The sequence below is a fragment of the Myotis daubentonii genome, chromosome 16 (genome assembly GCF_963259705.1).
Source record: "Myotis daubentonii chromosome 16, mMyoDau2.1, whole genome shotgun sequence".
NCBI classification, from domain to species: domain Eukaryota; kingdom Metazoa; phylum Chordata; class Mammalia; order Chiroptera; family Vespertilionidae; genus Myotis; species Myotis daubentonii.
Genome location: NC_081855.1, coordinates 5,947,108 through 5,963,606, shown reverse-complemented (window position 1 = coordinate 5,963,606; position 16,499 = coordinate 5,947,108). Strand labels below are relative to the sequence as shown.

Below are 16,499 nucleotides of genomic sequence, written 5' to 3'. Positions count from 1 at the left end.
TTCATCTGCGGTGACTCTCAGACGCTGGACAGAGTGTGAGTAGAGAGAGGGCTGTGCTGGTGATACAGAGTGTAACAGGGGTGCAAGGAGAGACCAAGGTGGGGTGATGGGAAGCCCCTCCGGGCTGTGCAGGGCTGTGTGTGGAGGATGCATTTTATTCTAAGCACCTGAGGAAACCGCTGGTTGGGGTGGGAGTTAAGCGGGGAGTGGGGTGACCTGGTTTTACTTTTGGAAGATACTCCAGTTGCTGTGAGGAGAATGGATTATGAGGGTGAGGGTGGGGCAGGAGTGAAGAGGGGAGACCAGTGTGGAGGTGGGTGCAGTCTCCCAGGGAGCGATGAAAGTGGCTTGGACCAGACACAGAGATACATTCGGTACATTTGCTGTGCGTGTGTGTGTCTGTGTGTGTCTGTGTGTGTGTCTGTGTGTGTCTCTCTGTGTGTGTGTCTCTGTGTGTGTGTGTCTCTGTGTGTGTGTCTGTGTCTCTTTGTGTGTGTGTCTCTGTGTGTGTGTCTCTGTGTGTGTGTCTGTGCGTGTCTCTTTGTGTGTGTCTGTGTGTGTCTCTGTGTGTGTCACTCTGTGTGTGTGTCTCTCTGTGTGTGTGTCTGTGTGTGTGTCTCTGTGTGTGTGTCTGTGTGTGTGTCTCTGTGTGTGTGTCTGTGTGTGTCTCTTTGTGTGTGTATGTCTCTGTGTGTGTGTCTGTGCGTGTCTCTTTGTGTCTGTGTGTGTGTCTGTGTGTGTCTCTGTGTGTGTCACTCTGTGTGTGTGTCTTTGTGTGTGTGTGTCTATGTGTGTCTATGTGTGTCTGTGTGTGTGTGTCTGTGTGTGTGTCTCTGTGTGTGTGTCTGTGTGTGTGTCTCTTTGTGTGTGTGTGTCTCTGTGTGTGTGTCTGTGCGTGTCTCTTTGTGTCTGTGTGTGTGTCTCTGTGTGTGTCACTCTGTGTGTGTGGGGGGGGGGGAGAGAGACATCCTAGGGCTACTTGGTTGGTGGCTGTGTCCCCAAGCATCCAGGGCTGAGTCCAGACCAGGGCAGTACAGCAACTTCCCCCGCCCCCTTCCCCCCACACACAGCTGGAAGTCCAGGAGTCCTCTGAGCCCCTGGCTGGGGGGGGGGGGGGGGGGAAGCCCCAGGAGGTGGGAAAGTCCTTCAAACTGTTGGGTGGTTGGCTGGGGGGAATTCCCTCAGGCATGTGCTCCTCTTCCTCTCCTCTGTCCCTCTGTCCCTCTGTCCCTCTGTCCCTCTCCCCCTCTCCCCTTCTCCCCCTCTCTCCCTCACCTCCCTTCTCCTTTCCCTGGGGCCATCCACAACAGCTCTCTGTCCTGAGATGGGTCAGCCAGTTCACAGCGGGACGCGGCTGTCGGGAGGCCCGCGGGGAGGAAGGGGAGGGGAGGTGCGGTGTAGTGGGCAAGGCTCCCCACCCGCGCCCGCGCCCGCCCTGCGCTCCAGGGCTGCCCCTGCTCCCCCAACGCCGCCCGCAGTGCCAGTGCCCAGGCAGCGGGTGGGGGCGGGCGCAGGGCGTGTACTCACGGGGTGTGGCCAGTGGTCCATAAAGTCAGTCCCTGACGTCCCCCGGCCCTGACGGGAGAGAGCACCCCAGATCCCACCTTGCAGCGGGCGCGCGGGCTGAGGGTGGGAGACCCCGGGAGCCCCCTCCGGCTGCAGCCCGAGCTTTGGGTGCCTCGGCCGCCCGGCTGTCAGCCTCCGGCTTCACTTCCGCCGCCGCCCGCGCCTGGCAGCCCCGGGGTAAGTCGGGGGACCATGCCGGGGTCCCCAGACCTGACAGCGAATGATGGGGCGGGACCCCCGATGGGCCTCTTGCTTCTCCAGGCCCGAGCGGGGCTCTGCTGGGCGCGCTCCCTCCGTCTGCAGCGGGGGCTCCGGCCTTCCCTGCGGGGACCAGGGGGGCTCCGGCGGGGCGGGGCTGGACCCCAACTGTTGCTGCGGAGGTTGGGGGTGGGGGCGGGGGCGGACCTCGGCCAGGCTGGGTGGGTCTGTCCCCAGAAGCAGCCCGGGGCGGGCAGAAAGGTGGTGCGTCAAAACGGCATGTGGAGGCATCCAGTGAGGTCCCCGCGCCCCCCGCGCCCGTTTCTGTGGGAGCCGGAGCGGGAAGGAGAGGCCCCGGCGCTCGACCTTCTCCTCCTCCCGCAGGTCCCCCCCCCTTCCCTCTGCTCCCCTGCGCCCAGCCCCCTGTGCCCCCCTGCGGTCCCCTTCGGTCTCTCACTCCGCTCCTCCCAGACAGGGCAGGCGGCGGGGGCAGACCTTCCGCCAGCGCGGGCAGGGCTGCCGGCCAAGGGCTCCGGGCCGCCTGAGGGTCCCCCCCTCTGGAGCCCCGAGAGTCGGCGGTGCACAGGGGGGCGCTCGGTGCCTTCAGCGGCGGGGCAGGCAGCCCGCGATGTTGGGGACGGAAGAGGAGCGTCAGGCGGGAGGCGGTGTCGCCAGGCTCGGCCACAGCTGCGACCTTGGGGAAGTCACTTCACTTTAGAGCTGCAGCTGTCCTGGCAGCAGATGCAGGGTTTCCCCCCACCCCACCCCCGCCCCCCCCCCACGCGCCCCCGCCAGCGCCCCTTCCGTGGTGAGAGATGAGCGCCCTGCACCCACCCCACTACTGCACCTTCATCTGCGGTGACTCCCAGACGCTGGACAGAGTGCGTAGAGAGAGGGCTGTGCTGGGGATGCAAACGCTTGCTACCGCCAGGCCAGGGGCTGTGGCCTCCACATCAGGAAGTCCTGGAGGGAAAGTCAGGGACACCTCAGCCCCTTCCCGTGGGACAGCGGCAAAGAGGCAGGCCTGTTGGGTCCTGTTCCCCCCTCTCTGAGGGCACCGCCATCCTCACACCAGAACTTCCCTTCGTCCTCATTCCTTCCTCGCAGCCCATCCCCATCCATGTGGGTGGGTGTACTCAGCGTCTAAACCCCTCAGTCTGCAGCCCAGCCAGACCGCCTACCCCTCCCTGGGCGGAGGCAGGCGGGGCCCCTGACATCTCTCTCCATAGAGGTTCCCGCTGGATCGCCACCCCCAGGATGGCTTCCGCCTCTGGCCCCCCAGCTTTCAGGCTGGGGACCTATGATAGAGTCTGGGAAGATGGAGCTGATGTGGACACAGGACAGCGGGGCCTTGGGGATGAGCTGACCCCCATGGAGTCACGCTATGTGCGCGAGGACAGGAACCACGCCCCTCTGATCAAAGTGAAACTCCCAATGAGAACAGGTGCCAGGTAAGGCAGCAAATGGGGGTGCAGCTCGGGGTCCCTCACTTCCAGCAGAGCACTCGGTGCCCCTTCCCCACAGCCTGCGGGGTCCTCAGTCTGACTGGGACAGCTCCTGGTCCTGACAGGCTGACCTCTGCTCTGCTCTCTGGGATGGCCCCTTCCAGAACCTTCTCTATTCTTGGCCTTCAGTCTTCTGAGGTCATGTTCTTCTTCAAAGGGACATACTCTTCCAGCTCCAAGTGCTCAACTGACCCTTGCACCCCCCAGTTTATGCCTGGCCCCCACCCTGTCATGGCCCCTCTGACGGACGGTAGCAGGGGAGGGAGTCAAAGACGATTCTGCACCAAGGCTGAGCCTGTCGGCCAAGGGGTGTGGGCTCAGACTGTGGACGGTGGGCTTCTGCTGGGAGCACCTTTACTTTGAGTTTCCTGTGATCTGTATCAGTTCAGACTGCATGAGAGCCCTCCTGCCAGGACTGACTCTTCTAGCCCTGCGGGGGTGGGGGGTGAGGCAGGGGGTGAGGCAGGGGGTGGGGCGGGAGGGGCACCTGGCATCCCCCCAGTGTGAGGTCTGACATACAAGGTCTGACCAGGAGACACTCCGTGGTCCGGGTGGGACTCTGCCAGGGAAGGCCCCTCCTTCCTCCTCATGCCTGGGACGCGGCCTCCAGCCTGCCTCCCAGCCCAGAGCCCCCATGCTGCCTGTGCTGGAGGCCCACAAACAGATGCAGACCCAGACAGGACAGGCTGCGCACGAGGCTGTTGGGAGCTGGGTAGCCAGCCCGACAGGCAGAATGGGCCCCGCGATGCCCTTTGGTATCTCAACCTGTGCCCCTGAGGGGTTTCCTACCCTAAGACTGTGATGTCACCTGAGAAAGGAAGTACTTTGTCGAAATAGACACTTCCCCTGTCTAGCTCCCCGCAGGGCTCCCTAGTCAGTTGCAGAGCCCTTGGTCATGTGGCCACGTGCTCTGCGGGCAGATGATGGTGTGTCTGGCCAGGCGAGGCAGAAGTGCAGCTTCCTGGTGTGGAGGAGGCGGGCCTGGCCCTCTCAGTCATGTGGCTATGACTTAAAACACAACTGATCCCAACAATCCCCTCTCTTCAGTACCCAGCCATCACTTGGTTGGCCCATCCTATGGGAGTTGTGGAGCTAGGAGCTGAGGGTCCCCAAAGTGTAATAGTCCCTTTGTCTGTCCCTTCATATCTACTGGTCACGGTGCCAGGGGTCCCAAGGACAAGCTTGTCTCTGTGAATAGTGACGAGTCCAGGAGGGGCAGTCCTTCCCTTTCCTGTCAGCAGACACTGTGAGATTCTGAAGATTATAAGGCCCTTCTGGGGCCCTTCCCGGAAGTGTGGCTTCTCAGCAAGACTCCAGTGAGCATCTGCTCGGCTCCGGTGCTGGGCCCACGTGTCTCTGAGAAAGCGCTGTCTGCCAGCCTAGAATCTCTCTGGGGCTGTGAGTCAGGGGCTGGAGTTGGTTAGACAGGCCCCAGGGGAGCCCTGGGCTCTGCATCATGTGACTGGGGGGTTACTGTATTGCCTTGTCTGTCTAAAAGAGAAGGTAGTGACTCCTGACCCCCAGGCTGAAGTGAGTGCAGATACTGCATTACTTGTCCAAACATGGTTTCTGAGAGGAGGAGGGACTTTCCTCGACCCCTTTGTCAAGGCCAGCGAGGCACACAGCCCTGATGGTCAGCAGGCACCTCCCCCAACCCTGTCCTGACCTGACTCTAGCTCAGGGGCCACGACAAGTCCCTATGCCGAGACCCACCCTGTGGGATAGTGAGCCTGTTGAGAGATCATCCAGGCACCTTGCAAATGACAAGGACCGATGCTGGGAACAGCTGTGATGCCTGGAGCCACAGACATGGGTCCTGGCCCCCCTCTCCAGGCAGCCCCACCCCCGCTCCTGGGCTCTGGCTCCGGGGCCTCCCGATTTGCTCTGGGAAGGAGGCTCTCATGGTTACCGGCATGCAGTGCTCACAGGGCTTCCTGAAAGGGCTCCCAGGGTTGAGCTCCTTCTGGGGGCGTGGCTCTTTCACAGCATCGGTCACAAACCACATTCTTGCAGCCAGCTGGACCTAAACCGCTTTGACCGTGACCGGCTCTTCAGCGCCGCTGCCCGGGGTGTACCCGAGGACCTGGCGGGGCTACTGGAGTACCTGCGCACTACCAGCAAGTACCTCACCGACTCAGAGTACACAGGTAGGCCTGCCCTTCTCAGAGCCCGGGTCCGTGGCTGTGCTGGGACTGTGCTGGCTGGTGGGTCTTGACCATGGTCAGGAGAAGACAAGGGGTGTGGGTTTCCTTTTCCTTTTTTATTTTTATTTTTTAAGGGGAGTGTTCTTAGCAGCAGACTCTCCTGCCGGAATGGCTGCAGGGGGCCCTGCTGACAGAGCCAAGGACTCCACTTACCTCCCACCACCTCACTGGCACCCGGCTGCATGGGTACTTGTGGGCATCCTCAATGCTTCCTCTTTCTCTCTGTCTCTCTCTCTCTTTCTTTCCCTTCCTTCCTCCTTTCTTTGATCTTTTTAAATAATAGCATTATTGAGACACTAGAGGCCCAGTGCCCAAGATTTGTGCACTGGGGATGGGGTGGGGGGGGGCGTGGTGGGGGGCATCCCTCAGCCCGGCCTGTGCCTTCTCTCAGTCCAGGACCCCTCACTCCTTACCGCCCACCTGCAGCGGAGGTGGGAGAGGCTCATGCCACTGCCACTGCGCTTGCCAGCTGAAAGCCTGGCTTCTGAGTGAGTGGTGCTCCCCCTGTGGGAGCACACTGACCACCAGGGGGCAGCTCCTGCATTGAGCGTCTGCTCCTTGGTGGTCAGTGCACGTCATAGCAACCGGTCATTCTGCCATTCAGTCAATTTGCATATTAGGGCTTTATTATATAGGACTAGAAGCCCAGTGCACGAAATTCATGCACAGGTAGGATCCCTAGGCCTGGCCAGCGATCAGGACTGATCAGGGCCTTCTGGCTGCTGGCCAGGGCCTCCTTTCCCAGCTGCCAGCTGCTGGCCGGGGCCTTCTTTCTTTTTGTGCCACCCCCTGGTGTTCAGCACACATCAGAGTTAGCGATTGGTCTCCCAGTCAAATTCCCTCGGGGACAATTTGCACATTAGGCTTTTATATTTATAGATAATACACATATCATATACTTCACCCATTTCAGAGCATTCTTTACCCCAAATCTAAATATCTTTATTATTTGGGGCTAATTAAAAAGATAACTTGTGTGTTCTAGAAGATTAAAATAGCAATGAAATGTATAAAGCTGAGGGTTAAATGTCTGTGGTCCTGGACCCCCGTAGATTGTTTGGGATACATCTTTTCAAACTGTTTAAATATGTCATGTGGCCCTGGTCAATGGGGCTCAGTTGGTTGAAGTGGTCCCATGCACTGAGAGGTCACAGGTTCGATTCCCAGTCTGGGCACATGCCAAGGTTGTGGGCTTGATCCTTAGTAGGGGGTGTGCAGGAGGCAGCCAATCAATGTTTGTCTCTCTCACTTTCTCCCTCTCCCTTTCCCTTTCTCTCTCTCTCTCTCTCTCTTCTCAAAATAAATAAATAAATAAAAACATATTTTTAAAACATATTAGGTGTATATTTACATAGATGAGGTCATGTATACACACTCATTTGTAATGAGCTTCCCCCCTGCTTACTGCATCTTGTAGCACTTTCCACTTCAGTATATATACCTCTGACTTAGTCACTTGACAACTGCAGTTTTCCATTTTGTAGCCGTACCATAATGTCATTAACTCACTTCTTACTGATGGTCCTTCAGGTTGTTTGTAGTTTTTGGCCTCCACGTGGTGTGCCAGGCCCCCTGTGTGCTGAGCATTTTGCATATAATTCCGTTTGATCCGTACAATAACCCGGGAACAGTCCCACTTCGCAGGAAAACTGAGCTTGAGAGAGGCCAGGTGACCTGACTGAGGAGACAGAGCCATTAAGCGGGAAAGCCGCTTCACAAGCGCTGTGCCAATGTTATTGCACAGACCACGCTGCACGTGTGACAAATTCTGTCTGAGAACAATTGCTGGGGCAGAGACGGTATCCCCGGGCCGTAATCCCCAGCATCATGGCTGGCTCCCACCAGCCGCGTGTGGCCTCTGTCCTCCCGAGGGGCATTTTGGCACTGGGCCCAGCTGCGCCAGGTCTGAGCACCCTCGTGCCCCTGCCCTCCCCCCCTCCCGCAGAGGGCTCCACCGGGAAGACGTGCCTGATGAAGGCCGTGCTGAACCTTCGGGATGGAGCCAATGCCTGCATCCTGCCGCTGCTGCGGATCGACCGGGACTCGGGCAACCCCAGGCCTCTGGTCAACGCCCAGTGCACAGACGAGTACTACCGAGGCCACAGCGCCCTGCACATCGCCATCGAGAAGAGGAGCCTGCAGTGCGTGCGGCTCCTGGTGGAGAACGGTGCCGACGTGCATGCCCGGGCCTGCGGCCGCTTCTTCCAAAGGAAAACCCAGGGCACTTGCTTTTATTTTGGTGAGGAGTCTTGATTAAAGCGAGGCCTGGTGGGCGGAGCGGGGTGGCACACGGTTAATGGGTGGTAGAGCTAGCCCTTAAAACCAGCTCTATCTAACCCTGAGGCCAGTGCTGCCAACCCCCAGGCTGCCTGCAGAAGCAGTTAGTCTTAAGAGATGTTTGTCCTTGTCTGGCCACATCCCCCAGCGGGGCCAGGGCTGGGGATGGCCGCTAGAACTGGCATGTGGCCCGAGTCAACCAGACAGGGCCTGGCTGAAGGGCATCTCCGTCAGGCAGCAGCGGGCCTGGGCGCTGCTGAAGGAGAGGAAGAGGCAGGGAAGAGGGGGACCCTGGTGGCTGGCCCGGTGCTGCTCCCGATGGCAGCGGTTGGTCCCTCTCCCTGTGTCAGAACGGGTACAGCTGCCGTCACCAGTGTTCACAGAAGGCACAGCTGCCCTCAGCGGGGCCGGGACCTCTGGCCAGTGCTTCATCCTTCCCCCGGGTGCCTGGCCGGCCTCCACGAGGCCTGGCCTCTGTCCAGGGAGTGTGAAGAGTAGGCGGTGAGCGCTGCCCCTTGGCCCCCAGGTGAGCTGCCCCTCTCGCTGGCGGCCTGCACCAATCAGTGGGATGTGGTGGACTACCTCCTGAAGAACCAGCGCCAACCTGCCAGCCTGCAGGAGGCCGACTCGCTGGGCAACACGGTCCTGCACGCGCTGGTGATGATTGCAGACAACTCGGCTGAGAACAGCGCTCTGGTGACCCACATGTACGACAGGCTCCTCCAGGCTGGGGCCAGCCTCTGCCCCTCGCTGCGGCTCGAGGACATCCCCAACCGGCAGGGCCTTACACCCCTGAAGCTGGCTGCCCAGGAGGGCAAAATGGAGGTGAGTGGCTGCCCCGCCCCCGACCCCCCACCCCCACCCCCCGCCCAGGAAGCAGAAAGAGCCTGAGGAGGTGGTGGAAAGCAATGGTTTCCCCATTTTTCAACTGAACACTCCTGTTCTTAAGAACAGTTCAGCACGCACCTCTACCATGTGTGTTTATTGAGAAACTGTATCTAACTACTGAACCAATATATTACATTATAAAGCACAGGGATTTTCCCCATTTTATTTTTAGTTTTTATTGAATTTATTGGGGTGACATTGGCTTCAGTAAATCACAGGCATTTTTTTTTTAAAGTCATTTGGGCCCTAGCTGGTTTGGCTCAGTGGATAAGAGCGTCAGCCCATGGCCTGAAGGGTATTGGGTTCGATTCCGGTCAAGGGCATGTACCCCAGTTGCAGGCTCCATCCTCCACCCAATGTATGTCTCTCACATCTGTTTCTCTCTCTCTGTCTCTCACCCTCCCTTCCATTCTCTCTAAAAATCAATGGAAAACTATCCTCAGGTGAGGATTAACAACAACAAAAAGTCATTGGGGTTTCTTGATTAGGAGACAATCTACTCATGGCCTTTCCCATTCTGCCATTAGACTTGCTCTGGGTTTTCTTTACCTGGGTTGGTAGCGTCCTTTATACTGAACAATTAGCATTTTATTTACTCTCACAGGTGCAAAATTTTCTCCCAGCTCCACATTAAATAAAAATTTTTATGGTGCTTTGCCACACAGAATTGTCACATTTCTAGCTTTACAAGTTGTAATTATCCTTTCCTTTAGAGTTTAATCCTCCTGCAAGGTCATCCTATATAATAAAAGCCTAATATGCTAAGTGTCCAACTGTTCTTTCCACCATTTGACTGGTCACTATGATGCTCACTGACCACCAGGGGGAAGATGCTCTGACCACTAGGTTAGCTTGCTGCTAAGGTCTTGCAGATTGGGACTGGGCGAGATGGGCTGGACATGCCCTGGAGTCCTCCTGCAGTTCCTCCTTGGCCCTGATTGTGCACCGGTGGGGTCCCTTAGCCTGGCCTGTGCCCTCTCACAATCCGGGACCCTTCAGGGATGTTGGAGAGCCGGTTTTGGCCAGATCCCCGCAGGCCAGGCTAAGGGACCCCGCCAGTGCACGAATTCGTGCACCGGGCCTCTACTGTTATCTATAACCTTGTGTGGGGGTATTCCACATCCTTATTTTCTCCCAGTTTCTTGCAGTTTCACTTTCTTTTTTCTTAAAAAATATTTTTATTGAAATCAGAGAAGAGAGAGGGAGAGATGGAAACATCAATGGTGAGAGAGAATCATTGATTGGCTGCTTCTTGCATGTCTCACACTGGGGATCCAGCCTGCAACCCAGGCATGTGCCTTTGACTGGAATTGAACCTGGAACCCTTCAGTCCCCAGTCTGATGCTATATTCATTGAGCCAAACAGGCTAGGGCTGCAGTTTCACTTTCATTGCCTACAACTTTTTTTTTTAAGTGCCCTTGACTGGAATCAAACCTGGGACCCTTCAGACCACAGGTCAATGCTCTATCCACTGAGCCAAACCCACTGGGGCTATGCCTACAACTTTGAAGTCATCTATGATAATAAAAGCGTAATATGCAAATCAACTGAATGGCCGAACAGTGGAACGACCGTCCGGACAACCATACTACGACACCCACTGGTGCCAGGCCGGCCAAGGCGGGTGGAATGCAATTGGTCAGGGGCCCGGCCATTGCCCCATGATTGCCCTGCAGAGTGAGGCCCAGGCCTGTGTGGTGTGGTGGGTGGGTGGGGCCTCCCTCTGTGGGAGTGATCCATCCTGGAGCCCCGGTGGGGTGGGCAGAGCCTATGTTTTTGGGGAAATTGATCGAAGGGCTCCCAGACCATTTGAGGGTGCATGCTGGGCTGAGGGAGTGCATAAATTATAAATTTTGTGCACCAGGCTTCTAGTTTTGGTATAAAGAGTAAACACGATCCAGCTCTACCTTTTTTCCAAAATGTTTACCAGTTCTCACTATTGTCAGGGCTGGCTTCATGGCTGACACCGTGTAGCTTACAAAGCCCCGAGAGAGCTTAGAACACAGGCACTTTTAAAGGCTAAGATAGATGTAAACATGAGTAGAACTTTTGCTATTTTATTTCTGCCCACCAAGCTCCAGGTGTGGGGTCCTCCCTTTGGTGCCTGGAGGCATGGCTGTGTGGTGCTGTGTGGCCTGTAGATGCTGCTCCCCCATCTGCCCCTTCCTTTCCCCCATTTCTCATTTGTGAAACCAAATTATTTCTCTCTTTTTTTTTTATCCTCACCAGAGGAATGAGGATTTGTCCCCCATTGACTATTAGCAAGAGTGGAAGAGAGGGGAGGGAGGAGAGAGATAGAGAGAGAGAAAGACATTGATGTGGGAGAGACACATTGGTTGCCTCCCACACACACCCTGATCAGGGGTAGAGATCAAATCTGCAACCCAGGTACATGCCCTTGACTGGTAATCAAACCGGAGACCCTTCAGTGCATGGGCCGATGCTCTACCACTGGGCACACCAGCCAGGACACCAAATTGTATCTTAACCTGCTCTGGTTAGTGACCCTTTCTGAGCATTTGTACATACAAGGACCATGTGTACAGGGCGTGTGCACGTCAGCGCAGTTCTGCAGACAGAGTACTCCCCAGACTCCCAGTCACGCTGGGAGGTGGCCAAGAGGGCCAAGCTCAGGTGATCCATCCTGCAGATTTTCAGGCACATCTTGCAGCGAGAGTTTTCGAGACCATACGAGTGCCTTTCCCGGAAGTTCACTGAGTGGTGCTACGGACCGGTCAGGGTGTCACTGTATGACATGGCCTCTGTGGACAGCTGTGAGGAGAACTCGGTGCTGGAGATCATCGCCTTTCACTGCCGGAGCCCGGTGAGCCCGCCCTGCAGACAGCTCCCTGCGAGCTCCCGACCCGGGCTGTCTGCTGGCCAGTGGGGTGTGGCTGCAGGTCCTGACGCCACACTCATCCCACCTGCCAGTCCCACCTGCTCTGGAGAGGAGAGGCCCTCGGCCACTCCCTAGTCAGGAGGGTGGGGTGGAGGCCGGTGGGTGGGGTCAAGCGGGGCTCCCCATCCTTTCCTCTCCTATCCTCTCCGTTCCCTCAGCCCTTGCACTGAGCCCATGAGTGGGCCCCTGTGCACACCTGCTGAATGTCCCCTGGCGCTCACATTCCCACTCCAGCACCGACACCAAATGGTGGTTTTGGAGCCGCTGAACAAACTACTGCAGGCGAAATGGGACCTGCTCAGGCCCAGGTTCTTCTTCAACTTCCTGTGTTTCTTGACCTACATGCTCATCTTCACCGCTGTGGTCTACTGCGAGCCTGCCCTGGAAAAGGCAAGGCTGGGGAGGGGCGGGGGCATACCCTGGGGAGGCTCCTGGAAATGGCCCTGGAAGAAGCTGGGACAAGGACACCCCCACCCCCAGCCCCCGCTCGTGCTGAGGCTCTGACTGCTGAGGGATCCTCAGGCTTCCCAGCCGGGCCAGTGGGTGCCAGCTCCGCAGGAGTTAACACTCACCATATGTGAGAAAGAGTCTGAGTGATTGACTTGTATTCACTTTAATTCAATTTCACAACAACCCTCTGAGATGAGCCACTGTGCACATTTACAGTGGAGGGAAGGGAGGGACAGAGGGGCAAGTAACTCACCCAGGCTCACACAGGCTGTAAGTGTGGAGATGGGATCTGAACCAGGCAGCCCGGCTTCCGATTCCCCCTCACAACTGCTCCGCACGGTGGACTAGAATCCAGCGGGCCTGCCCGAGCCCAGGTTCCGGCTGCCGCTCCACAGCTCAGGCTCAGAGCGGGTCCTCAGCTCTGGCGCTCGGAGGGTGGGCCATTGGGAGGGGACCCTAGGTCCTACCTGAGTGTCTCCTCACAGGCCTTCCTCCCCATGAAGGGAACAGTGGGAAACTCCCTGCAGCTACTGGGCCACATCCTGATCCTGCTTGGGGGCGGCTACCTCCTCCTGGGCCAGGTGAGGGCTCCTTCCTCTCCCCACTCCACGTGGCTCCCAGCCTGCCCAGGGGCAGCGAGGAGCCTTAGAGCCAGGTCACCACAGGACCTTGGTTTATGGGGAAACTGAGAACCAGTCCCACCCTGACTGCCTCTGGGCGGTTGAAGGCCTCGCCTGCTGGGCTGCTACCCTCCTACTATGCTTTCTAGAGTTGCAGTCGCCAACCTTTTGGACCTCACGGGCCACCGGTTGGCGACCGCTGCTCTAGAGTGCCCGTGGTGTGGAAATGGCTCCTATGACTCCTTGCCAGTGCCAGCTCTGCCCCCTGGGAAATCGAGCTGGAAGTCCCGGCCCCTAGGTCCCTGGGCTGGGGCATTCCTCCCTTGGGGAGCACAGAAGGTGGGGCTCAGCCCACTCCCCCAGCCGGGCTTCTGCCTTTGAAAGTGCTGCAAGCTCCCAGGAGACAGCTGGGCTGGCACTGACCCTCAGAGTGGGCAGAACCTGGGCACCAACTCCAGGTGGGCTGGAGCCCAGGGTAGTGCCGGGAGGCAGGGAGAGGGAGGGCAGGGAGCTCCCCCCTTACCATAAGCAGTGCATGAGCTCTGCTTCCGGATCCACACGGAGCCAGGAGGCCCTGGCATTGTCTTGGTGTCTGTGGGTGGCTGCATTTTTTGGAAACAGGGTCCTAACCTTTCTTAGCTATCAGCAAAATTCATGAGCTCCTCTGAAAAGTCTCAGCAGGCTCCCACATGGCGAGAAGGCAGGGGCAGGTGGGAGCCCTGCCTGGGCCTTGGGGGTGATGGGGGGAGGGCTGTGTGTGGCCTGGAGAGCAAGTTTCCCACGCCTGTCCTTCCCCCCGCAGCTGTGGTGCTTCTGGAGGCGCCGTCTCTTCATCTGGATCTCGTTCTTGGACAGCTACTTTGACCTGCTCTTGTATGTGGGGCCTCACTCCTCCTCCATCTCAGGGCCTGGAGGTGGTTGTGGCAGAGGGCACCATGCAGGCTTTAGAGGGGAGGACCCAGGACCGAGGGGCCCCAGGGGGTTGGAACCAGAGGCGGGACTCATGAGTCCAACTGTCCAGCTTGGGGTTTCCTACGCTCCCATCCATGTAGAGCATTTACTGACCCTCACTGTGCACGGATGGAGCTTGAACTCTTCCTATCTCTTGTCTCATTGAACCCTCACAAATGCTCTGTGGGTCAGGTGGTTACTGTTACCTCATATCCAGGGCGGGGAACTGAGGCCCACAGGGGTTAACTAACTTGCTTGGGGTGGAGGTCAGGACCTGATGGGATCTGGACAGGTGGAGAACTCACCCATCAGACTGCAGCGGGAGAGGCAGTGGTGGTCAGCATTGGCCAGTGGGGACTAAGGGGGTCTTGTCAAGTGGCCTGCAAGCTGACCCTGTCCCTGTCCCCATTCAGCCTGTTCCAGGCCCTGCTCACAGTGCTGTCTCAGGTGCTGCATTTCCTGGCTATTGAGTGGTACCTGCCTCTGCTTGTGTCCTCGCTGGTGCTGGGCTGGCTGAACCTGCTTTACTATACACGCGGCTTCCAGTCCACAGGCATCTACAGCGTCATGATCCAGAAGGTGAGAGGCAGGGGTGGCCCCGCTGCAACCGGACTGGGCAGCACTGGGCACCACACTCCAGCAGGACTCCTTTGGCCTCAGCAGTCAGGTGACTTCTTCCACAGCTCACCTGGGCAGAGGAGAACATGAGTATGTGCATCACGGACCCAGACACTCGCTGAATATCAGCAAGAGTGTGGGTGTGCGCATACCTGCTCTCAGGGGTCTGCGCTCTGCCTACGTAAGCAACTACCTGCACTTGTGTGTTCGCAAGTGTCCACACAGGAGCACGTGCATGCTTGCACACTGAAGGAGCAGAGATTATGCACACAAGCCCACTATATGCCTGGACATCTGGGCATATGGATGTGTCTGCATTAATTTATTCAACAAATGTTTAGGAAGTCCATACTATGGACCAGGCTCTGTTTTAAGTGTTAGGAATACACTCTTCTGTTCACTAACAAAATAGGCAAATCCATGCTCTTTTTTAAAAAATATATATTTTTATTGATTCCAGAGAGGTAGGGAGAAGGAGAGAGAGATGGAAACATCAATGATGAGAGAGAATCATTGATCGGCTGCCTCCTGCACACCCCCTACTGGGGACCGAGCCTGCAACCCAGGCATGTGCCCTTGACTGGAATTGAACCCAGGACCCTTCAGCCCGCAAGCTGATGCTCTATCCACTGAGCCGAACCAGCCAGGGCAAATCCATGCTCTTTTGAAGCTGACGTTCTCTTGAGGGAAATGAAGGCACCACGAAAACAGATGAGATTACTGACTGCTAACTCTTATGAAGGGAACACGGAGGACAATGTGATGCAGAATGACCGGGTAGAGGGCTTTAGATAGAGTGATCTGCAAGGCCCCTCTGAGGAGGTGGCGACTGAGACCTGAAAGAGTGATTCAGCATTGACTCAAGGACGAAGATTCGAGACAAAGAGAACAGCAAGGAAAAGGCAGGAGTCAAAACAAGGTTGAAGTGATTGAGACAGATTAGAAAGCAGAGTGTGTGAAGGAGATGAAGGTGAGGAGGGTGGGTGAGTGAAGGAGGTGAAGGTGAGGAGGGTGGGTGAGTGAAGGAGGTGACGGTGAGGAGGGTGGGTGAGTGAAGGAGGTGACGGTGAGGAGGGTGGGTGAGTGAAGGAGGTGAAGGTGAGGAGGGTGGGTGAGTGAAGGAGGTGAAGGTGAGGAGGGTGGGTGAGTGAAGGAGGTGAAGGTGAGGAGGGTGGGTGAGTGAAGGAGGTGAAGGTGAGGAGGGTGGGTGAGTGAAGGAGGGGACGGTGAGGAGGGTGGGTGAGTGAAGGAGGTGAAGGTGAGGAGGGTGGGTGAGTGAAGGAGGTGACGGTGAGGGGGAGTTGTTGCCCATAGGAAGGGGTCTGGAGGCCCAGAAGGCTTTAAAAAATTTTTAATTGTAGTAAAATGTACATAAAATTTATCATTTTAACTTTTTTTAAAAAAAAATTATCAATCCTCACCCGAGGATATTTTTCCATCGATTTTTAGAGAGAGTGGGAGGGAGGGGGAGAGACACAGAGACACAAACATCAATGTGAGAGAGACACATCAATGGGTTGCCTCCAGTATGCACCCCACCGAGGTACGTGCCCTTGACCAGAATCCAACCCGAGACCCCTCGGTCCACAGGCCAACGCTCTATCCACTGAGCCAAGATGGCTAGGCCTTAACCTTTTTAAGTTACAAGTCAGTGGTATTAAGCACATTAACATTGTTGTGCAACCATCACCACCATCATCTCCAGAACTTCCATTATCCCCACTGAAACTCTGCACCATTGCCCTCCCCAGCCCACGGCAACCACATTTTTACTTTCTGTCTCTATGAACTTGATGACTCTAAGTGCCACCTATAGATGGAATCACGCAGTATCTGTCCTTTTGTCACTGGCTTATTTCACTGAGCATAGTATTCTCAAGGCTCATCAGGTTGTAACATGTGTCAGAATTTCCTTCCCTTTTGTTTTTGTTGTGTTTGTTTGTTTGTTTGTTTGTTTTTGTTAATCCTCATCCGAGGATATTTTTTTCCATTGAGTTTTAGAGGGAATGGAAGGGAGGAAGAGAGGGGGGAGAAACATCGATGTGAAACAGACACATTGATTGGTTGTCTCCTGTAGGTGCCTCAGGGATCAAACCTGCAACCCAGGTACATGCCTTTGACCTGGAATTGAACCTGTGACCCTTGGGTGTGTGGGGCAACACCCTAATCATGGAGACACGCAGGCCAGGGCAGAATTTCCTTCCTTTTAAGATTGAATAGTATCCCATTGGATGGATATACCACGTTTTGTTTACCCCTTCATTCATCAGTGGACACCTGAGTTGTCCCCACCTTTGATATTGTGAATAATGTGCTATGAAC

At 56.5% G+C, this 16,499-nt stretch overlaps 1 protein-coding gene across 3 annotated transcripts in view; it reads left to right on the top strand.

Annotated features, from left to right (window-relative positions):
- LOC132217960 (transient receptor potential cation channel subfamily V member 2-like) overlaps positions 1–16,499 on the top strand; it is a 49,320-nt gene that overhangs the window by 28,010 nt on the left and 4,811 nt on the right. For all 3 annotated transcript variants that reach the window (XM_059668521.1, XM_059668523.1, XM_059668522.1), the window contains 9 exons: positions 2,994–3,215; positions 5,283–5,416; positions 7,419–7,712; positions 8,277–8,575; positions 11,290–11,463; positions 11,773–11,928; positions 12,474–12,569; positions 13,411–13,481; positions 13,973–14,138. In XM_059668521.1, the coding sequence (XP_059524504.1) occupies positions 2,994–3,215; positions 5,283–5,416; positions 7,419–7,712; positions 8,277–8,575; positions 11,290–11,463; positions 11,773–11,928; positions 12,474–12,569; positions 13,411–13,481; positions 13,973–14,138 (1,612 nt within the window). The remainder of the gene's footprint in view (positions 1–2,993; positions 3,216–5,282; positions 5,417–7,418; positions 7,713–8,276; positions 8,576–11,289; positions 11,464–11,772; positions 11,929–12,473; positions 12,570–13,410; positions 13,482–13,972; positions 14,139–16,499) is intronic.